General features: G+C 40.5%; 1 protein-coding gene across 1 annotated transcript in view; it reads left to right on the top strand.

Moving 5' to 3' along the window:
• ATP13A5 (ATPase 13A5) overlaps positions 1-23,668 on the top strand; it is a 104,221-nt gene that overhangs the window by 37,672 nt on the left and 42,881 nt on the right. Inside the window, exons 8-16 of the mRNA XM_080801015.1 lie at positions 400-472; positions 1,411-1,539; positions 8,187-8,357; positions 10,883-11,040; positions 13,954-14,142; positions 17,866-17,927; positions 19,593-19,743; positions 22,080-22,166; positions 22,849-23,005. Of these exons, the coding sequence (XP_080657141.1) occupies positions 400-472; positions 1,411-1,539; positions 8,187-8,357; positions 10,883-11,040; positions 13,954-14,142; positions 17,866-17,927; positions 19,593-19,743; positions 22,080-22,166; positions 22,849-23,005 (1,177 nt within the window). The remainder of the gene's footprint in view (positions 1-399; positions 473-1,410; positions 1,540-8,186; positions 8,358-10,882; positions 11,041-13,953; positions 14,143-17,865; positions 17,928-19,592; positions 19,744-22,079; positions 22,167-22,848; positions 23,006-23,668) is intronic.

The raw sequence follows: 23,668 nt of genomic DNA, 5'->3' as shown, positions 1-23,668 counted from the left end.
GGAAAGATCAAACCCAGCGTAATTGTTTTATAGATGGGAAAGAGGTACCAAGACGGAAAGTAACCTGTTCATGGTCTTGTTATTCTTCCCCTGCTTCATCGTGTGCCTTCAAGAAGTGCAGCCTCAGGACTTAGCGTTGGTCCTTGGGCAGGGTGGTTGTGCATTATGTTTCCTGGAATTGAAAAAGTATTAAACAGATTAGCATATTTATTGCTACTGGTTGGGGGTTGGCCAGGGTAGGGGTCGGGGTAGGGAAGCAGAAGCATCAAAAGCAGAGCTTGACCCTTTGCCCATAGTCGCTTTGGCTGCAATGGCAGGCTCTGTTTTTACCGTATTGAGATCATGTGGTTTTCAAGTTATGGACTATCCGATGTTTAAATGTGAACTTTGAATTGGCAGCAATCAGTCAAGCTGCACAACCTTGTGGAGGATCACAACAAAGTCCAGGTTACGGTCACTGTAAAGGGCACAGGTAAGTGATATGTTCTGCCAGCTTCAGCATCCTAGTATTTCAGGGTGGAATCAGTCTCATCTGTTACTGATTATTAGTTGAGGAGAAAAGTCTTCTCTGATTAAACCCAGGTCTGGGGCTAAAGTGAGGCAAATAAGGCTTCTAAGATGCAAAACTTAAGGAGGAAAGATCATGCTAAATTTCCTCTGCATTTGCAGGACCCAGGAGGTGAGCACCTCACTGAATTTTGTAACCTGGGTACTTTGCATGCCTTGCCTTGATTGAATCATTTCCACCCAGTGTCTGGGCTGCTTCCAGTTCCCTCTGCCTTCCATACTTCACTCATTTGAATGTTCCTCAGTGAGCCTTTTAAGGCTTTTTGAATTCCCTTACTAGCCATCCCAAACAGACCCTGAATCATAACATTTCAATCCGCTATCCAGAATCTAGCCCTGAATAATTCTTGTAAATTGCTGATGGCTGGGCATTTGGCATTTTCTCTGGATTTAGCCTGGGGTAGGGAGGCCATGGTTCTTTGCAAGGAGTGAGGAGCTTCACCCTAGGGCAGCAGAAGCTGTCTGAATGATTTACACTAGGCCCCAATCCAAAGACAGAGTGTGCCAAGTGGGTTAGGAGCCCAGCCCCAACAAGTAAGCAGCATTAAAGGGGCACCTCTTAGATGACCGATACCCTGGAGTATCTCCTATGGACAGAGAACTGTCCCAAGTACTAAGATCAAGATAGAATCTTGTTGCTCTGGTAATCTTTAGCTATGGCCCTGGAATCAAATCCCTAATCCTGGTTTCTGTGATTCTGCAAATGAGCAGAAAGGAGCTAGAGCAAGTGAATGTGTAGGGTGGTCCTTGGTCAACAGGTTGGTTTAGAGTCCTCAGCCACTTGCATTTTTCAGGAAAAACAGGAATAGATCAGCCAGTCATGAAACCTTTGCTGTTGTGTAGGTTTGCAGGAGCTGGAATCCCGTCTCTTGGTTCCTGGAGATACCCTTATTCTTCCAGGAAAATTCTCATTGCCTTGTGATGTTATTCTGATTGACGGAAGCTGTGTGGTGAATGAAGGCATGCTCACAGGTAGGCTGTTGTCATGGAGCTTCTCCTTTCCTGTCCAACATCTAGGCCAAGAGTTAGCAAAGTGCATCAACACATCCTTACTTGCTTTATACCAGCCTGATATTAAGATGTGGGGAGCCAGGTGAGGGAGACACAACTAGGCTATTCATGCAGATGGAGACTCCATATATGCAAAGAGGAAACATTTAATAACTTAAGAATCAAATGACAATAAATACAAAAATTTTTTAAATAGAAATCAAGTCTAATGCATGTGATTGGTTCATTTCCTGATGGGTGGGGTGAATCGGGTGCATTGGTTCAGAGGAGGGTGAATGCATAAGACTGCTTGGTGCACAGTATCTTCCTAAATATGAGCATGGTTTACACGCCTATCCAAACACAACACAACAGGAAACCAACAGTTCTCACAATTGACAGGGTGCAGAGATTTTATCCAACCCTGATCTCTGTAGATGGAAAACTGAGCCCCAGGATTTCCTGGGAAGGAGATTGAATTGAACCTTCAAGGAAAGGCCATATAACAGTTCTGTTCTTTAGAATTGTGTTTCCAGTTGATCTTACTGGGCAGAAAGCCGGTTTTCTTGTAATGGTTTGAACTGTCATTCTTATTCTTGTTTGTACTTCGTAAAGTTCACTTGAATTTGTGTAATTAGCAAGGCACTAGGTATAAAATACTCTTTAGTCAAAAAACCCCCGAATACACAGGACATCATAATAAGAAGAAACCATACAATAACACAAAATAGAAAATATTTGTTTTTTGCTGCTTACAAATTGTTGTATTTTTCTGTTTCCAAGTTGCTAAAGACAGGGAAAATACACACACGCATGCACACGTGCACACACAAACACACACACACACACACCATTTTTAATATCACCTAAATGTAAAGTACATTACCAATTCCTAAATTGTTCAACATAAGCAGATTTCACATTAAAAATGGGTCTGCTTAATTTAAAATTGAGGCAGGAGAATGTAGTAAACATAAATATGCTCAGTATAATTACAAAATACCCCTTTAATGTGTTGAAATCTAACTGCCTTATAATGATAGCGATGAGGATTTGCATACTGATCATATCCTTCATCCAGAATGTTGCCATAGTACCCGATGCACAAACCTCAAGCCCAAGAAAAACTGTCCTCCTCACTCCCAGGTAGCAACTCTCTCACATTTCCAGCAGCCTACCAGTGAAGAATGGCTTTTCTCACTGGCAAAGGAGCATGGCTGTGAGGAGGAAGGGGAGGACTGATCAGGTTTATGCCCCTGGGTGTACTGACTTGGGTGCATGGTTCTTGCCTTGATTCCAGGAAAACTCAGAGAGTTCTGGAGAAGTAGAGAGGGTAAACAATGCTGCTTTTCCACAATTTTCCAGAATTGACCTAAAATGACCTTACGAAGTAAGTGGCATTTCTTAGGTCTGTTTCTGGAAAAATAAGGTCACCAGCATTAATATCTATGTAACCTAAGTACTAATAAATGTCAATTTTAGGGACAAACACATACAACAGAAGTACATATATTTCTTTCTCATTCTTTTCTTCAGAAAGATCTAAATAGCACCATGCTTTAAATACGTTATTACGCAGTCAACATAGATCTGCCCGCTCATGTACACTATTTGTAAAAAGGATCCTGATTGAACAATCAGATTATGCTTAGATTCTTGAAAATGCGTATATCTCCCTAGAGCATTTGTCCACAAATTTGACTCAGGTTTTTGGTTTTTTGTTTTTCTATGTGCAAACCAGTCCTTTGCATATATGGAAGTCTTTATATCTTTATTTAGAAGAAAAATAGCAAATACTCTTAGCATCTCTAGAGCAATTTACATTTTATAACTAACTTTTATATCTCATGTCATCATAGCATAAAATAAATGAAAAGCTGTTATAATACCCAACTTCCAGATGAGGAAACCCAGGTGGAGAGAGACCAGACTGGTCAGCTAGCAAGTGTCAGGGTCAGAGGTAGCTTTTGCTTCTGAACAGGAAGGACCATGGGAGGAGGAGGAGGAGGATTCTAAGAGGAGTAAAGCTCTCATTTCTTGTGCCTTATCATTTTTTTCTCTCAAATGGATAGTCCTACTCACAGCACATGCCCATTATAGGATTTTCCTCCTCCTCATCTCCTTAGCCTCATCCTATTGCCATAAGCTCAATTATGCAAGAAATTTAATTTTATAACTAAACTTAGTTTTAATTTTTGTTCCAAATTTGCCATCCTTGAGAGTAAGTAATGGTATAAGTCAGTTGTTCCCATCAGTTGGCGGGTCCCCTGATGCAAGGCACTGGGGAGGTGGGTCTGGTGTAGGGTAACTCTTCTGTCTGTTGCCCCCACTCCACACTCTGGACTTGGGAAATGTCCCAGGCCTGTGTCCCTGCAAAAGGAAGCCAAGTGGTACCTTTCGCTCAGTTTTCAGAAACTTCTAGAGTGTTTCCTTACACTTCTCTCAGGGACACATAATATCTAAGTTTCCTTTGGGTCCTTCTAATTTCCATTCCAGAGATTTTTATTTAGCTAGAAAAGTAGTGGAGGGAAGGCATAATGAACAGAAAAGCTTTATTTTTATTCTCAGGTGGTCTCTAAAGTTCATGGTCAAACTTATGAATGACTTCTGAGACCCAAAAGCCAGTTACCAATTCTTCAGTCCTTTCTGCCTCTGAAGGAGGCGAACCCCTTCAGGTTATAGCTCCTCACAAAGCAGTCAAGAGGCAAAAGGGAATAAATACTGTGGGAGAAATTCTATTAATGTTCTGAAATTTCTCTTGGCACAATAGCTCGTTTCACTTCATTCTTGTATATATTAAGCATTATGCTAATGTTTTACATATATTATTTCTCTCAATCTATAACTCTCTAGGTGGGAGAATATAAGGCCCAGAGGGGATAAGTCATTTGCCTAAAGTCACACATTTTCAAAGTGATAGAGTTGCTATTTGGATTCATTTGTTTATTTATTTATCCATTCATTCATTCCATAAATGTGTATTAGCTCCTATTTATGGAGCACTCTATTAGGTGCTGGGGATATAGCAGTGAACAAGGCAGAAAAGATTCTGCCCTCACGGGGGTGACCGTCTAGTGGGGAGAAAAAAAAAAAAACATGAGACTTGGTAAATGACATAAATTTCCAATGACACGTTTTCGAACATAAATGCCAAGAAGAAAATAAAACACTCAAATCCAGGTCTTTTGACCTGAGAACCTAGGCCTGAAACTACAGGCCCCTCATTCTCTTAGGAGTAATTATGGGACAGATTGGTAATATTCACGCTGCCACAATCCCCTCCTTCTCCCTCTACTCATTAGACTTAGTGACCTATTTGAAATGTGTGTGGGGGTAGTGTGCAGAGATCCGAGTTGAACACACAGGAATTTCCTGAGGTGGTGATTTCACATTTGCATCCTGTCAGACAAGCTTGTAGTGAGTTGCTCGGTCAGCTCTTTTCTCTCTTCCCTTTTCCTTTCCTTCTGTCTTTCACTTCTCCCTTTCTTTCATTTATTCGTTTGTCCATTCATTTATTCAATAAAGGTTCGGAAATGCCTACTCTGGGCCAGGCACTGTGTTGTGTTCCTGAGTGGCAAGACAAATGAGAGATGACCACTAGCCTCAAACACCTTCTAGTCGAATGGCGCCGAAATAGAACAGACAAGAACGTGGCATTTCATGCGGAGGCACTGGCTCATTGAGGATAAGAGGCAGAATCCCACTTCCCAGCAGCCAGTGCTTCCGGGTCCCAGAGGTCAGCAGAAGTTGATGATGAGTGTTCGTCCTTCTAAAACACTCTCCAGACTCTTTAGACTTCCAAACATTTGTAGGCAAATCACTCTTTCTTGGGATTCTGAGAAAGGCCAAGCACGAGACTCCTCATTAATATGTGAATAGCGTAAAAGAGCCTTGAAAGTCATTTCTGTGTAAAATCATATCTGATTTGAATGTTATCTTTGGAACATTATCTCCAAATGACTTCCATCTCTGGTTGATTGAATGCCTGCCTGCCACCAGTACTGTGGGTAGTGTGTGCAGAAGCTATCCACTAATATTAGCCTAAGACTGTATTGTAGATTAATATTCTGTGATTCAAAAGCAAAAAAACATTAGAAATTGTCTCTAAGTATCTGCTTTTACAAAGGCTGATTTCAAAAACAATGGGGATACAGTGATTTGGAGATTTGTCAAAAAGGTTCTATCTCTTTTCCAAAACCACTTAGAACATAACTGGTAAAGCCAAACAAAGAATAAATAGCGTAACTGTTTTAAAGAGAATGAGTTAGGAACAATGCTTGGCTAAAGGAATTTCCTGAGAATATTCAAGATCACTAATAAAAATTGTATAGCTTCTTGTACCTTAGGATGTAAAATATGCATCATGTAGAAAACTAGTTTTGAAAAACCAATCATGGAAAAACCTGGGTAATTGTTTTTATTCAGTTCACCCAGACATTCAGCAAAAATATGTCTTTTGAACCTATCACATACCAGCAAGGAAAATGAGCAGTATAAAAAGTTATAATGTCAAAGTCCTTGCCCTCAGTTATTACCTAGGAGAGAGAGAACCTGAATTTGTGTAACTATAATCAATATAATACTATTTCCAAATTAGAAATATGACATGTTATTTTGCTAATTGAACATTTAGCAAAAGACTGATGGAATTTTAAATTCATTCTAGTGCTTTTTAAATCTGAGAGCCAGGAAGTGTTATTAGCATTTTTATTTTGTCTCTGAAACCTATCCTTTTAAACTCTGAGCTAATTTTCTTTGTATTTTAAATAACCCGTCTTCCTGCTTCCATCAGGAAAAGTAGAGGAATAGTACCAGCAAAGAATGGCAGTCAGTAATAGGATATGCAGTGGCTTGGTTTAGCTGGAATGTGTAGGAAAAAGAGCCAGTGATGCCCAGTTTGTGGTGGCTTTGAAAATCTATCGAGAGAGAAAGTTTGCACTCGGGACCCTTCCAAACCTCATCCTATGTTTCTCTTCATCTGGCTACTTATCTGTATCCTTTAACATATCCTTTAACAAATTAGTAAATGCAAGTATTTCCCTGAGTTCTGTGAGCCACTCTAGCAAATTAATTGAACCCCAGAAGGGGTTTGTGGGAACCTCAGATTTATTAGTCAGAAGCACAGGTGACAATGTGGATTGGCAACTAGCATCTGAAATGGAGGGGAACAGTCCTATGGGGCTGTGTCCTTAAGCTGTGAGATCTGATGTTGTCTCTAGGCAGATAGTGTGAGAATTGAATTGCATTCAGTTAAACTGTAGGACGACCAGCTAGTATCACAGAATTGCTGGTTGTGGACAAAACCCCCCACCCATCTGGCATCAAGAGTGTGTGAGTGAGTGTAGTAGTAGTGTCATAGCAAAGGAGACACATAGGAGGAAGGACTGAAGGTTTCTTCCAACTCAGGAGGTCAAGCCAGATTGTGGGTGAAATACTTACTCATTTTAAAAAAGAGGTGTTAATTCTACTGTAGTCTCAAATTATTATTAAAATGTGTTTCGTGTCAAGGGGCTAAGCAATTACCGGTAATCTATTGATAAGGCAATCACCATGAGTCAGCAGTTACCAATGAAGCCTTTGGGATCCAAATGCAAGAGTCCAAGAATGAATCAGAGAGACCCACTCACAGGCAAAAGCAGTACCTCTACTGTCACACTCAATGTTCCAAACACCCTCAGCCATCTTTAGTGCCCAGAGCACAGCAAGCTCTTGCTCTCATTTCTTCCAAGAACACTTTCCTCTTCCCCTTGATCTAGTTGGCCTCGTTTCCTTTTGAGTCGTCATTTATCAATTGTCCAGGACCTCTTTCCTGGATAATCCTCTTTTGGGTTAGATCTTCAGATCACCTGGTACTACTACCAAAATACTTCTCTTATTGTATTTTCATTAATTATATACCACTCTTTATTGGCTTAGCCCCCTGGGCCTCTGAGGGCAGGATTTCTGTTTGTCTTGCTCATTAGTATATTCTCAACACCTAGAGCAGTGCCTGGCACTTTTTGTTAATATTTGTTGAATGAATGGATGAATGGACAGATAAATAAGTACATGAAAGGGAATAATAATAGTTATACACTTTTTAAAAAAGATTTTTTATTTCTTTGACACAGAAAGATCACAAGTAGACAGATAGGCAGGTGGAGGGAGAGAGGGAAACAGGTTGCCTGCTGAGCAGAGAGCCTGATTCGGGGCTCGGTCCCAGGACCCCAGGATCACAACCTGAGCCAAAGGCAGAGGCTTAACCCACGAAGCCACCCAGGTGCCCCAGTTATACACATTTTACTTTATAGTTCCTTCATTGCCTAGCATAGATCTGGGCTTAAAGAATACTAGTGTGGACACTTAAGTGACAATTCCCTTTGCTAAAATGTCCTGCTTTTTAAATTATAACAGCATTCCATGAAGACCAGGTATGGAAAATATAGGTAAATTTAAATTAAGTAAGTATCTGATATATAGCCAAATATACCACTGCTTGCATCACCAGCATCCCTGAGAAGTCATCAGACTCAGGGATGCTCAGTAAGACCTGAATAGCTGTGTTTGTATACTTTCTTGAAGCTGGAAAGTACCAGCTCTAAATGATTACCTGAGATCACATGGAATCAACAAAAGACAATCTTCTTCAGGAGAAAGTATACCTGTCACAAAGACACCATTGCCCCGTGTGGACAGCACCATGGCCTGGAAATCCCACAGCTTGGAAGATTATCGGAAGCATGTCCTTTTCTGTGGGACAGACGTTATCCAAGTCAAGCCGTCTGGGCAGGGGCCAGTGAGAGCAGTTGTCTTGCAAACAGGTTGGTAGATTCCACTTTTGTAAATTTAGTTCATGATTAGAGGTGGGGGAATTGGATTGGAACAATTTTGTTTGGGAATATGGAGTTTGCTACATTCTGGTAATAACAGCCATACTCATTTGTAGTCAGACCCTTGTTGTTCTCAGTTGCCACCATTTCCAACTGAATGGTTCGTTGTTAAACTACGTGTCTATGATGAAGCATATACAGAGATGAAGTAGATTTCCTCAAAGGCAAGACTATGTTATTGTAGGTTTGTTTGTTTGTTTTTGTTTTTGTTTTATGTCCACGTGCTTCTTTTCTTTTCCTTCTATACCCACTCTGAGTGATTACCAAGAAATCATTTCCAAAATCATTGTTCCAAAATTCCAAAATCATTGCTTGAGGACTTTTCCTTTTAAAGTGCTGCTTGCTAGGATATTATTTCAAGATCCCTGCTGGATACCTCCACTTAGTTTCCCTACAGACACTTCAAAGTCGAGGCATCTAAAGGACTCATCCTCCTCTTTCTGTTGACGGCTTTACCATCTAGCCAGTCCTTCCACATCACCTTTAACTCCTTACTTTCTCCCGAACCAAGGAGGGCACCACATCCTGTTGATTCTACAAATACCTCCCAAGTCCTGTCTCTCTCTCTCCTTCATCCCCACAGTTGGTGTTTCGTCCAGGTCCTTCATCATCTCCTGTCTAACTGTTACAAAAGAAATATTTTTTTTGACTGTTCCATTTGAGCTTTTGCCTGAAATACTTTGTCTTGACTTTTGTTCTGTCTATCCCTTGCTCTGTCACCAAGTCATATTTCTAAAACACATTTTGAAGCAGTTTATGCACGCCATGCTCAAAAACTTTTCAAAACTATTAATATTATGCCCAATCTTTCATATTACATGATGCAGCCAATACCTTCCATGACCTACCCTCACTCGCTATATTTACCTGTGACCTTTGTTTCTGCCAGCCCACACAAGCACAAATTCAAAACATACCTTGCGGGGCACCTGGGTGGCTCAGTGGGTTAAAGCCTCTGCCTTCGGCTCGGGTCATGATCCCAGGGTCTTGGGATCGAGCCCCACGTCGGGCTCTCTGCTCAGCAGGGAGCCTGCTTCCCTTCCTCTCTCTCTGCCTGCCTCTCTGCCTACTTGTGATTTCTGTCTGTCAAATAAATAAATAAAATCTTAAAAAACAAAATAAAACAAAAAAAACATACCTTGCACTTCGTTGTCTCTATGCTTTAGTTAGTCTATGATTCAATTGTTCTACCTGATTTTTTTAAATTAAAAATATCAAGTTTTGTTTCAAAGTAGTCTGTAGGAATAAGAACATCTCTCAGCTAGCTGATAAGCAGGAGCTAATGGATGGTAATCATGGAAACACCCTGATCTGAGCTTGTAAAATGCTGAAGCAACAGGTTAGAGAAAGCTCTGCTCCTTTTCTCCAAAGCCTACAAAGCCATGTTTGAGGAGCCAAGATGTTCACAAGGCATAGGAATTAAGGCATTTCACACTTAACAATAGTGACCTATTTCTAGTAGTCACTTTTTTTTTTTTTTTTTTTTTTTTTTAGCCAATGACTTAGATTTTAATGGTATCTATAAAGTGCTATGCCCTGAGGGCTAAAGGATAAAAAAAAAAAAAGTGATATACTCCTTGACCTTAAAAAAGACTGTGGTCTGGGGCAGGAGACAAGTGAATTTATAGCTGACTAAACAAAGAACAGTGATAGATGTCATGTGATTAAGTATTATAGGGACTCCAAAGAAGGGGAGAAATTATTTTTGATAGGAAGTTTGATATGAGGTCCCATATTTTGATATGGGAATAGAATTCAGGAAACATTTTGTTGATGAGGTGGTATATTGAGCCAAGCCTGATAGAATGGGAAGGATTTAGACAATCTTATCAGAGAGCTAAAAAGATCCTGATCTGTTTCTGCAAAACACAAAGGAAAGAATGCACTGGAGTCTTCCGAGAGCAGTGTTAGTTAAAAGTCTAGCAAGATAGTAGTCTACTAGATTGATGGGGCTTGGAATACCATGCCTAGAAATTTGAACTTTATTATAAAAAATGGAGGCTCTGGAAGCATAAAAATGACATGATGAGAGCCACATATATTTAAGAAATTACTTGTTTTGTGCTTTCCTTTTCTCCTAATTTTCTACTGCTTTCAACACATATTTGAACTTTGAAGTCTTCTTCTCTCAGCAGCTCATCTTCTCTGGTGACTGCATCTGTTGGTTCCTTAGTCTTCTTTCCCCCAGTCTCTTGCTTGAGTGAGGAGCTGCACTGTGTGAGCCACTGAAACACTGACTCCCAGAATAAGAGAAACTGAGCAGGGCTAAGGAATGCCATTTATTGTTCCTGGCAATCTTGTAAGAATAATAAATATAAATATACTGTTAGCAATGGTGTTTTCATTCCATATTCAAATGACACTATTAACCAATCCTTAACTTGATGCAAACCATTTTGGGTTTGGGGGAAACTGTATTAAAGGACCTTACTCCACCTGCAATTATCTTCATGTAGGTTACAATACTGCCAAAGGGGACTTGGTAAGATCCATCCTCTACCCTCGGCCTCTGAACTTCAAATTATACAATGATGCTTTCAAGTTTATAGTGTTCCTGGCCTGCCTTGGAGTTGTGGGTTTCTTCTATGCCCTTGGTGTATATATGTATCATGGAGTAAGTATTGTGGGTAAGGTTTTTAATAACATAGCTTTCTCAAGGAACTTGACCTAACTCAAAAGGATCAGATAAGGTTACCTTTTAGCCCCATCATTCTGTGAGTCAGCATGTCCAGTGGAGCTTTCTTAGATGACTAAACTATTCTATACATACACTGTTCAATTTGGTAGCCCTTAACCACATGTGCTTATTGAATGCTTGAACTGTGGCTAGTGTGACTGAGGAAATGAACTTTCAATTTTACTTCATTTTAATTACTTTAATTAATTAAATTTAATTTAACTAATTTGATTATTTGATTAATTTCAATTTAAGTACCCATATGTGGTTAGTGAAAATTGTATTGAATGACACAGCTACGAAAAGTTGCGAAGTTCATAGTCCTTTCACCATTTTGATGGGAATGAGAGGTTACTGTGCACGTGGCATTTGCAATACCCAAGCTTCAGAGGTAATACATGCTTCTCAAGTCTGATAGGATGGAGGGGACTTAGTCAATCATACCAGATTGCAGAAAGGGCATACTAATTAGAGTGAGCAAAGGACAAAGCAAGAAATGCAGATGTGTCTTCTGGAACCAGTAAGCAACTGAGACATTAAGTCTAGCAAGGTAGAAATAGGTCACATTGAAGGGAATCTTGAATTCCATGCCTAGAAATTTAGGATTATTTGAGAATGTTGAAACATTTGAGTGCGTACATTGTCCAAGACATACCTGACAGACTCTGTATGCAATGAATTGCTCTGTGTTCTGTTGGGTTCTGAAATGGAATTAAATGTCCACTTTTACAGGGGTGTCTGGGTGGCTCAGTCAGTTCAGGGTCCAACTCTTGATTTCAGCTCAAGTCATGATCTCAGTTGTGAGATCAAGCCCTGTGTCAGGCTCCACACTCAGCTCCTGAGATTCTTTCTCTCCCTCTGTCCTCCCATTTTCTTTCTCCCCACTCACACCCTCTCTCTCTTAAAAAGAATAAAAATTATAAATGTCCACTTTTACAGAACTGTATGCGGCATGGATCCCCACTTTCTTTTAAGCTTCATGGTATCTGGTTTCATTTGAATGTCCCTCTTAATAGTTGTGTTGGCTGGACAGAGAAGTAGATGACCTCTGAAGTCCTTTCTGGTCCTGAGAGTCTGATTCTGTGGTAAATTGTGTGGTCCTTTCTGTAAGACATATTAGGATCTTAAGAATGTGGGCTCATAGGGAAGAAGAAAAAATTAAGAATAAAAGGATCCAAACATAGATATGAAACTGGGTATGGGTGACCTAATTACAAGGCCCAAATTGGTAACTTTAGTACATTCTATGTGTGTTATTGGGGAGAAGGGTAAATATTGCTGGAGAGTCACAAGGATTCCAGGCAATGTTCATGTTCACACTTGCACTTTGGGTAGTCATTTCAGTCTGATATAAGCCCCCCAGGGAGTATTTCTAGGTCAGGAGAGGGCAAAGGAAGCCATGGTGTATTGGTACCACTAGAATAGATCCTGAAAAGAGCTCCACAGCCTGTTAAAGCCAATGGAGCTGGAACTTGAGGCAATGTGCCAGTTTTATATGGGGAGCAGGAGTGTTGAGCAAGAAAACAAGTAAAAAGTCCCTGCAGTGTTTGGGACTGAAGATTTCCTGGGTGAGACTCAGCATCCAATATACACCAAAATAATGACACTAATCACAAACCCTGTCTTCTTGGTCATAACCTGTGGCCCTGTTGGCTGCTTCTATCTGTACTGGCTCAGGACTTGACAGGGCAGAGTCCTCAGGGTCAACACTCCACAGCTGTAATTGGAAAAAGCAGGCGTTGATGGATTTTGTAATAAACTTGAGATTGAACCAATGATGTATCGAGCATTGTTACTGAACTTGAACCTGAGTTTCCAGTACTCAAAAGAGGACTTTATGGCTAAAATTATGGTTGACTTCATCAAAATCTAAGGTAAAGCCAATAGTATCTAAAGTATTTGAAACATACAACAAACCACCCTGTGATTTGATCTTGGCTCCACTCTCATCAGTCATGTGAATTTCTGCAGACTTGACTGGGATCCTGACTTGATGAGAACTGGCCCAATAATACAACACAATGGTCACGTATTTGTACCCTGGAGTGGGACAGACTAGGGTTCAGATCCTCACCATTTAATTAGTAGGTGGATTGAGGAGTTATTTAATTTTTTAAGCCTTGGTTTCCTTATCTGTTAAACAGAAAAAATAACAGTATTTACAACATAAGGTTGCCATGAGAAATCACTAAATAATGTATGTAGATTAACACAATGCCTGCCCCAGAACATGAGTAGTGAGAGCAAAGTATTTTTACTATTGACCTCCCTATAACAGATAATACATGCTGAGATCTTAGCAGAGTCTTGGTCATCATCTTTATCAGGTCACCATTCATTTCTTACATGTGCTGGGTACCTCGTCTATGTCAGAAACTGTGCTAAGGCTCTGTATCTAGAAATGAATAAGATGAATTTGAAAATGACTTCAAAAATGTATAAGCTAAAGCTGCTTCCCCAAAGGAGTTTGGAAGCTTTTGAGAGAGATTTATAACCTAACCATCAAGCCAGTATGTGAAATGCTACAAATTCAAGGTTGTCTCTGTGCCTGGGAGTCCAGACAGTGTGTTATGATGAGCAGAGGAAGGATGGTGCTCTGGGTGGAGAGAATGCGAAGTGAAAAGAAACAGAATCAGCCAAGGGCAGGATGGACATAGAGTAGGGATCAGAGTCCCCTTTTGTTCTCAGTGGGAGACAACTTGTCCATTCCTTAGGCACACCCAAGAGAGCTCTTAGTTCCACCAAGAAAGCCAGATCACTTTGAATGCTCTTGTGGTATTATAGGAGATGGGGCCAGAAATGGTGCCAGCCTGCTCTGCTGAGCTAACTTGTATGTCCCTCCCTCCCCAGACTTCTTCAAGATATACCACGACCATGGCCCTGCTCCTCTTCACCGTAACTGTCCCTCCTGTGCTGCCAGCTGCCCTGACCACAGGCATCGTGTATGCACAAAGGAGGCTGAAGAAAAAGAAAATCTTCTGTATCTCCCCACAGAGAATCAACATGTGTGGGCAAATAAACCTCGTGTGCTTTGACAAAGTATGATCTAAACTTTCCAGGTTGGAGGTTAATGATTTCAAGGTACCGCAGAGCTGGAAAAGGACTCCAAGAATGCTTGGCTCACTGCACTCATTTTACAGATGGGAACACTGAAGCCAGAGAAGGTCATACAGTGAGCTAGCGTGAGACCATGTTCTAGAAGACCACTCGACTGAGTCCTAAGGAAGTGGTTTAGCTATTACATCATGAATTTCTTTCCTATAAAATTTAATATTTTTGTGCCCATGTTGGGTTTTAAAACAGTCTCCTATTATAAAAACTTCTATGACTGACTTTTCAGGCAAAAAATGTTGGGACATTTCTGTTCCCTGAAGTGCTTTGTTTGTCCTGTGCTTCATTGAGCATATCCCCCTTCATTTCCTCTGCTTCTTTTAAGGAAAGGGAGGGAGAGTTCCATGGCTATGTTTATGCACTCAATCCCTCCTTTCTCTTTTGATCCTCAGGTTAGCAAAATTCCATACTAGTGAATATGTCCCTGTGCTAGGGTCCTAGAAGTGGCAGGGAAGAAGTATGTCTAAATGGGGAGGATTGCTACTCTGGAACATGTTCTAAGACCCCTTCCGGTGCCTCTCCTGTAAGGGATACGGAGGGACCTCAGCCACAGTTGCCTGCTGTTCAGATCCTGCCTCTGCTTGGGCAGGTCAATTTAATGGCTATAACACAGTGGACCTGGCCTAGTTCTCCGTGTCTCCACTTCATTCACATTTGAGTAATTGATAAAGGCTTTGCCACTTTCTATCTAATCTGCACTGGCCAAGAGCGCCGTTAATGAGATGTTCCTTGCTCTGCAGAAGTTCTTGACTTAGCTGAGGAAGCAGGTAAAGCAGAAGTGTAGACAACGATAACGCAGTGAAATGCATGCTGAAAGAGGCATTGAGGTGAAGTTACCTACCATGGGTGAGAGCTGTGGCTTTGGGTGTTGTACACAATGGGCCCTGGCCTCAGAAGCAAGCAGTTCAGAAGCACAGCGACATCAGGGCCCTTGGCACATGGGGGACAGAGGACAGTGGGGTGTGGCTAGATTGGGGGCTGTGCGGTAGGGGATGCAGGCGGAGAGAGGAGGGAGTCCAATTGCTCAGGGCCTGATGTGCCCAGCTGAGGACGGGAGTTTTGTTGTGAAGGAGAATGGGGGTCTGACCATTTATTTTAAGAAGATGGGTGACATTGTTATAGGTGTATTTTATTTATTTCATCCAGGGTAATTGGTGAGAAGGGACAGAGCGGAGATAGGACTGAGACAAAAAGCTGTCTGGGAACATTGTCCCAGACAAGGAGGGCAAAAATGGAGAGTAGAGGTGGAGGAGTCTAACTCCTATCCATTTGAATGCAGCTGGCAAAAAACCACGAGTAGAGTTGAGGAGTCTTGGCCCCTAGCTGGAAGTAGAACAGCTCTAAGTTTATTTTTGTTCTATTCTTGTCGAGTTTCCTTTGGCAAGAGAGCCCTTAACCCCACTCATCAGGAACCACTAGGGTTAACTTAACAATAACCTCCTTTTAGTTTTAGGACCAGAGAACAGCCCCTGGGAAGTTTTCTGGCAGGGATTCCCAGTACTTATCCAGGAGTCTCCCTAGTGCCTGTAAAATAAGAGGGAAATTATAAAACACATTCATTTCATAGTCATCTGTTTCTAAAACTAATTCTTCCAGAGGATGTTCATTTTACATCTCATATAAAGTTTTTTTCCTCCACGTCCTCATGTGCTCTTTTGCCAGAACAACTGAAGGACTGTTTCTCGCAGGCTTGGCCAAACCCCAGTGGCATGACAGCACGTTATAGTGCAGAGAACTCTGGATTGGGGATCATTAAAATGGGAAGTCAGATCCTGGATCTGGCACTAAGTTTCTGTGTGATCTTTTAAGAGGAAAAAGTTTGAACTCTAATAATTTCTAAGTATCTTTCTAGATTTCACACTGTAAAACTCTACCAATATGCTCTTGGAATAAAGCACCCCACAATTAGCTGAAGCCCCATCTACTGTTATTTCCATTTTGAAGTCATTCACCACTGGGCTCCTGCGTACATCTGTCCCCTTATATTTCTAGTTTATGTTGCTTTGTTACAAAACAAGTTGTCTCTTTTCTATCCAATTCATCCTAAGCCTGGGCTAGTATTCATGCTAAGAAGTTTGCTTTCTCTGTCTTACTCCCTTTACAACTGCAACTGTAATTTACTTTTCTTTCTGTTCATGTCTAGTTTTATTGTATAAAGATCATTTTCACATAGAGAAATAACACAGTCCCATTTCTGTGTTGTTTTGGTATCAATTCTGTTTTCATGTTCAAAATATTGATGTTTAAAAATATAATCTGATCACCAGGAAAACACTTCAGTTTGAATTAAGCTGCTAACTCTGTTATGGAGAAATTTAAGGGGATTTGAAATCTAAACACACAGGTTGGGACCCTTACAAATTGCAGGAGGGAAATGAAGCAAATAGATTTTTGCTGTTGTTCTTCAAGGAATAACTCACACGAAGCATGTTAGCTTTCTGGGAAGTCCAAATGAATTAATGAAACCAAAATTCCTTCATTCATTAATTGGAAGTCCAGTATGGGTTTTGTCTTTCTGCATATTTTGCAAAATTTATTTAACTTCATCTAGACAAGCTGGATTCTGTCTCTTTCTTTTCAACCTACAGGCCACTGGACCTTGAGGCTGCTCATTTCATCTCTAACCTGAGAATGTCCCTTCCCTGTTTACTCAGTTGTAAGAATTGGAAGCATCATAAGCACTTCATTGTAAAGCATTATGCCTATTTAATGTTTTTTTTAATGACAGAAATGTCATTGATAGAAGACTAGAAAATTCAGTGCCTTGTACAGAAATGATTTTAAAAGAATGATGACAGAGACCTGGGTGTCAGTATTGAAGGACACACCCCAGCCCTTTGGTAGTGTTCTGTTTAGCCTTGACAGTGCTGAAGCAGTGTGGCCTCATGCTTACTCTGGGTGTTGGCTTCTTGCATAAAGACACCAGCGTCTGTAATTAATAGTGGACTCTGAAGCAATGAGCACATTCAAAGTGCTGTGATAATACTTAGTTTCATGTAGCTTTCTCTGTTATATATGTGACAAATATTCTCATAACACAGCAAATCAAATTCTCCCAACCATTTTCCTCTTGATCTAACAATAAAACTCTTTCATGGGCATTAATGAATATTTATTATTAGCACTTCATTATCTCTAAATTATCAAAGTCCTTTATCAACATTTCATTATCAATCTGGACAGTCATCACGTCACCCATATTTTATAAAATTGCTATGAACCAGACACTATGAACTAAATCGTTTTTTAAAAAAAGAAAGAAAAAATTCTGGGCTCTGCTTTAGAAAGAGAGCAGGTGCCAACTGAAAAGTCAGATTTGCACTGGTTCTTATTGGATTTCCATTCCCTAAACACCTTCCGTTGAATAATATCAAGTACAATAAGCACACAAAAACTAAACACTCACATTTTATTGTAATGACGAGTATCTAGAGTCATTTAATTATCAACATAGGCTTTGGGGGGAATCATTTGTCACTTGCTGAATCTTTCCTTCAGGTACCCTTCTCTGATTTAAAATTTGATGTTTACAAAGAAGGGCTTTAGACAACTAGATCTACTTTAATTTCTTGGGAGCTTGGGTTTTGTTTAAGTCATGATATAAGTAAAAGCTCTAAATCTAATGTTAACACCAATTCTAATTTCTTCCAGACTGGCACTCTTACGGAAGATGGGCTGGACCTCTGGGGGACTGTCCCAACTGTTGACAATTGGTAGGTACTTTAGCGAAGGTGGACTGTGGGATTTGTGTGGCTATCTTGGTGCTACTCAGAGCCATCCTTCCAGTGGTGAGGGATGAATGTCACATAAAATATATATAATAATTTACTAGAACTACTTCCCAATTATTCTAATTTGTTAAATTAAATGAGTTCTAAGTACAGAATCAGACAAGGAAAGTAGGTCTTCAAACTCCACATGAAAAATAGAATGAGCTGGATGAGTAAGGAATAGCATGAACAAAATGGAAGAACAAAGAGTGAAATCAGAACTGTGATTAATTAAAAACTGCAAAGACTTGCTAGTGGTTAGTGGGCTGGTGGGGGTGGGAGTGGGGAGGAGTCCAGAGAGGAAGACCTCTGTCTCCTCCCTCGTAGAGCTCACATTTCACAGGAAAAACATTCACCTGCCTTCTATGCACAATACAGGCTATGGAAGTGCTACTATTAAGACACACATATCAGTATAGAGAAGAAGCAACAATAATGATTGCTTGATATACTACATAGTCCAGATTTTAGAATAACATAATAAATGGTAGAAATTAATTTTGAAAATGAATAGAATGAGGAAAACCACCTGACAGAGATACCACTTGAAATAGAATCTTGAAACAGGTATGGCTAAAATTTTTATAGACATGGGCTTAAAGCTGGCCATGGGAGGGGGGACAGCAATCACAGAGAAGCTACCCCAGAATGGAGCTAGAGAGGGGAAGGCCCTAGCTCCCTTCCCAGTGGGGATGAGATCTGCCTTCTCAATCCAAGTGCAAATCCCTCAGCTCTTAAGCTCTGGATACTCTACTTTGGCTCCAAACATGGCTCAGTCTCTGTCATTGAAGGAGTCATACAGGAGCTCCCCAAGACAGTGATGGGAAGAGCGTAGATCTGGCACAAGATAACAGTGGACAGGCAGTGAGACATGTGAAGATACTTGGGTTCAACCCCACTCATGTGCTTCAGCTCCTGGCTCCTCAGATGTCTGGTCCAGGCTTTTGTTCAGACAGGTACCACTTTGCCTTCTATTGGCCAGACCAGTGAAAGGGGAATGGGATGTTTGCAACTTTCACCCCTCCTCTTCTTTGCGTTCCCCAAGTAAGCTTTTGGGGTGTAGAGAAAACTGGATACAGTTACTGTTTGGCTGTAAGATGGGAGGAAGGAAAGGTAAACCCAGCCAATCTATTTGCATAGGGGAAAGTGAACTTCAGATGCTAGATATCCATGCCCAGAGTTTCAGAAATAGGACAAAGGGTGAAGGGCTGAGTCATGAGAAACATTTCACAGTCCAGGTGTGCTTTTACTTGAAGGAAAAAGAAACCAGCTGGCAGTGTTCCTTCCAATTCCTGCTACTTCACTGGCCCAGAGACCTCTTGCCTGGGGGTGTGTCTTTCTAGAACCTACTCTGCAGAGCTTGCAGGTGTCAGTCTGAGCCTTCCCCTACCACTCTCACCATAGGTGCTGCCTGCAAGTAATCTGACAGAAGTCTCAGTGATTATATCCGAGTGCTCAGACTTTATTACATAGGGCGTGGGAGCTATGGAAGGATTTGAGCATAAGGTTTACGTATTATTTAAACTCTATGTTGGGAAGATTTAAGGGGCAGAATGTGTAAAATGATTTTGTTGAGGACCTACACTTATTAATCATCTTCTATATCAGTTTTCAAGAAGTCCATAGCTTTGCCTCAGGCAAGGCTTTGCCATGGAGCCCGCTGTGTGCTGCCATGGCCAGCTGCCACTCTCTGATCCTTCTCAACGGGACCATCCAGGGAGACCCACTGGACCTCAAAATGTTTGAGGGCACTGCCTGGGTAAGGTGATGGTTTCTTGGTGCGACTAAATGAGAAAAACTTGAAGAGATTCTTACTGGGAGTGGTAAAGTTTTTCTAACTTTGGTTGAAACCCAGAGAAGATTTATAACAATATGTGATTGAAAGTCTGACTGTTCCCAAATTTCCAGATTCATACGCAAAAGAACTCTATTAATGAGTGCAACATGAAAGTGTTCTGTGATCAAATAATTTGGGGGAACTGCTATTTTAAGAAAGTAAAATGGATTTATTAACTATGGGATTTCTTTAATATATTGTGGTACAGTATGAATATTCAAGAGTGACATGATATGCAGCATTTATCAAGCCTACTTGACCACAAAATCTTGACAGGCCAAAACATGGTACAATGAAGCTCTTTAACACACTCAGAGAAACAGTAGTCTAAAGCAGTGCTATTTAGCCTGGTAATCACTAGCCACATGTAACTATCGACTACTTGAAATGTGGCTATGCAACTGAGAAACTGAATTTTCAGTTTTATTCACTTTAATTAATTTAAATACAAATAGCCACAAGTAGCTGGTAGCTACTGTGTTAGACAGTATAGGTCTAGACACCAAACTGAAGGTCCCCCACTCCAGTTGGCTCAGTTTTCTGAGGTGAGTGTGAATGAGAGTTGAAGGGTATAAAACCATCCTGGTGGCCGTCATGACATGGTGGGCAGACCTCTCAACTCCACCACTTTCTAGCCCTGTGACCCCAAAACCAGAACCAAGACTCTGTGTCTGTTACCTTCATGTGTGCATTGATGATAATGATGCCTCATTCACAGACTTGTCGTAAGCATTGAGCTTATGAGCCTACAGGGGCTGCTTGCATTGTAAAGTGCCCAACAAGTGGAAGGCACACATTCATTCATTCGCTATTTAATTAATTACATTATTCTGCTTTCAAAAAATAAAATTTAAAGCTACTGACAATGATACATCAACTACAGGACAGCATTTAAACAGAATGGTGAAGGGATGAAAACAAATGATTGCAGGGACATGAAATACACCTCACAAAAGATACTTTAAAGATGTAGAGTGAGAAAAGAGCAGCTTTCTAGAAGCTGAAGTAATGAAAGAAGAAACCTGGTTAACAGGGAAATTTCTGAGATCACTAAGTTAAAATTCGAGCATGTGCTGTGGAGAAATTTTTGACATAAAGACAAAGCAGTGATCACTTTCTTGGATCTTACAGGGGAGTAATCAGTGTAATCCTTATAAACAATGTCTTTAGCAGCATCATTTGAGCTGACGCAATGATGAGCTGCTTAGGGTCAATATTTACTATAAGTGACTTTGATCCTGGTTCTGACGGCGCCTCTTCTCCATTGAGGGGGTTTGATCTGTTTGTACAAATAACATACAAGTTGGGGTCTTGCATGGGAACATAAATCTTTAGTATTAGCTCTATAAGAAGAATTGTCTTTAAGAACAGTGGTATCCACCACAAAGAAAGCATGAAAGTGCAAGATGATTCACTGAGTTTAAAGCTGGGTGAGAAGCAGCCTCCAGTTAAATATCCTTTGGTGGTTAGGAACCTTTCATGAAACATAAGGGGGAGGGGAAACATCCTTGTAGACTCTAGGAATTTTAGCTGTAAAAGGGATATCAGAATATTTTTCAGGAGAAATTTGAGATCTGGAGATATAGAGTAATGTTCCCAAGGTTAAACAGGTAAGTGAAAGAGCAGAGGCCAGATGTAGTCTCCTATTTTCTGATTTGTACAACAGATTTGTACAATGGATTGCCTTTTCCATATTTTTGGTTAATATTGGTTTCTCAGATGATATAACTTACACTGTTGTAACATCCAAGGTATACAAAACATTTTCAAATATGCATTCTAATTTGCTAGCAACTAACTTGCTAATTCTCTAGCTAACCAATTTGTTTAGTAACATAAATATAGAATAAGAAATAACCCCATGTTTATCTCAAGAAGATCATGTTTATCTGAGGGCTAATGTGCTCAGCTCTATTAGAGAGTAGATCTTAAACTCTCGTCCAGTTACTAGACATACTAATTAGGCCTATAGCTAATACTATAGCTAATACTAATTGGCCTATAGCTAACATTTCTTCCATCAGTTACTACTTAAATGGTAGTCACAATATTTCTGGCTTTTTGACATTCTACAATAAGGTCCTTAATCTAAATCAATGCAACAGAAATTTGACAATGATGGTATTCAGATAATTGGCCTAGAAGAGAAAATATGTGAAAGGGGCATTGAAAAGATTCAAATGCTATACAAAACAGAGGTATTTCTTTCTTCTTATTTTTCTCTAAGGAATCTTATGAATGTTTTCATTTTAAAACAGATAATGGAAGATTGCAATGCAGACTACGGCAAATTTGGGATGTCAGATTCAAACATCGTAGTAAAACCAGGACCAAAAGCCAGTTGGGTATGATTTGCTTCTTTAAATCAAATGGTTTTTTCCTCCTTGAAATTGGTAAATTTCTCCTGACTTTCACGTATTTTTATATTCCTATTATTTTGCCTTCTCCTAACAGTATGCATAGGTTTGCTCATTCCTTCATTCCTGAATATATCCTTTAACTTATTAATGAATCTGTCCTTTAATTTATTCAACAAACACTCATGGAGTGCCTATGTATGCTAGAGCACTATGCTATGTGCTAAAGGACAAAGTGAATTCAGAGCTAGACGTGTTGGCCTCTGTGTTGGAGGATATGTGGGTGGGTAGAAAAATCCATATAGGTGCAAATAAGTGCAAGACAATGTGTCAAGTGCTATAATAAAGGCTGAAGAAAGAGCTACATGGGTCCAGAGGTGGGAGTGAATACTGTTTCTGAGAGAGAGAGAAGCATCACGGATGAAGTGACCTGTTAACTTTGCCTGGAAGATAATTAGGATGTCCCCAGGCAGCCATGGGGAAGGGCCCTTCAGACCAGACAATTTGATGTGGGAATCACCTTAGAGACAGGCAGAAAAGTATCAATGTTGTGACAAATACACCACTTCGTTATGTCCCTGGGTTCACTGCAGAGCAAACCCTGTGGGTGTGCACCTGCTAAATTTCACTTACAGGCATCTTAAGCTCCCCTTTCTTGGTGCTTTCGCAGAGTCCTGTGGAAGCCATAGCCATCTTGCGCCAGTTTCCATTCTCCTCAAGTCTGCAGAGGATGTCTGTGGTCACTCAGGTGTCCGGGGAAGATCACTTCCATGTCTACATGAAGGGTGCCCCAGAGATGCTGGCCAAGTTCTGCAAGCCTGAAACAGGTACTCATTTAACTGACCCTGTTCTCTTTTAGGAGGTAAAATATTTTAGAAATCCAAATACATAAAACACACAAGTCTAAATCAATGAATACATCTGATAAGGCAGAGGTGAGAATTTCAAGGCAGAAAGGCAGAGAGTAAATATCCGACTTCGGTCCATCCAGAAAAGTCCAACCACAATGGGGTATCAGGGAAGGAGATATGAAGTAGACATCAGGGGCCAAAACAGGAAGCTATATAAGGGTCTCCAGAAGGGCAAGAATGAGGAGCATGCACTGGGAACCAATGGGACAGGTCTGGACACTGCACTCATCCTGCGGCTGGGGTGCTCCACTAGCCTCCTCTGGGGGCTGACGCCACATAAGGGCTTGTGCAGATCAATGGAAGGAGAATATAGACAAGATAAATCTCTTACCAAAAAAAAGTGATTAGAGTAAATTAGATGGTATTAGAGCAATGTAATTGATCATTTTCACAGCAATTTCATCTTTCTGGGACAGATTTTGAGTTGATTTGCATTGTTTCTTAGTCTTATAAATATATGCACCCTCTAAGCGGCAGCCCAGATTTGTAAGAATATTGTTGCATTCAAATGAGTTCATTTGGATAAAATTGGTCTTTTTCTCCTGATTTTCATCTATATTCTCCTTTATGATTGCTGAT

This window comes from Martes martes (genome assembly GCF_963455335.1).
Source record: "Martes martes genome assembly, chromosome: 1".
Classification (NCBI taxonomy): domain Eukaryota; kingdom Metazoa; phylum Chordata; class Mammalia; order Carnivora; family Mustelidae; genus Martes; species Martes martes.
This window is presented reverse-complemented; position numbering and strand designations above follow the sequence as displayed.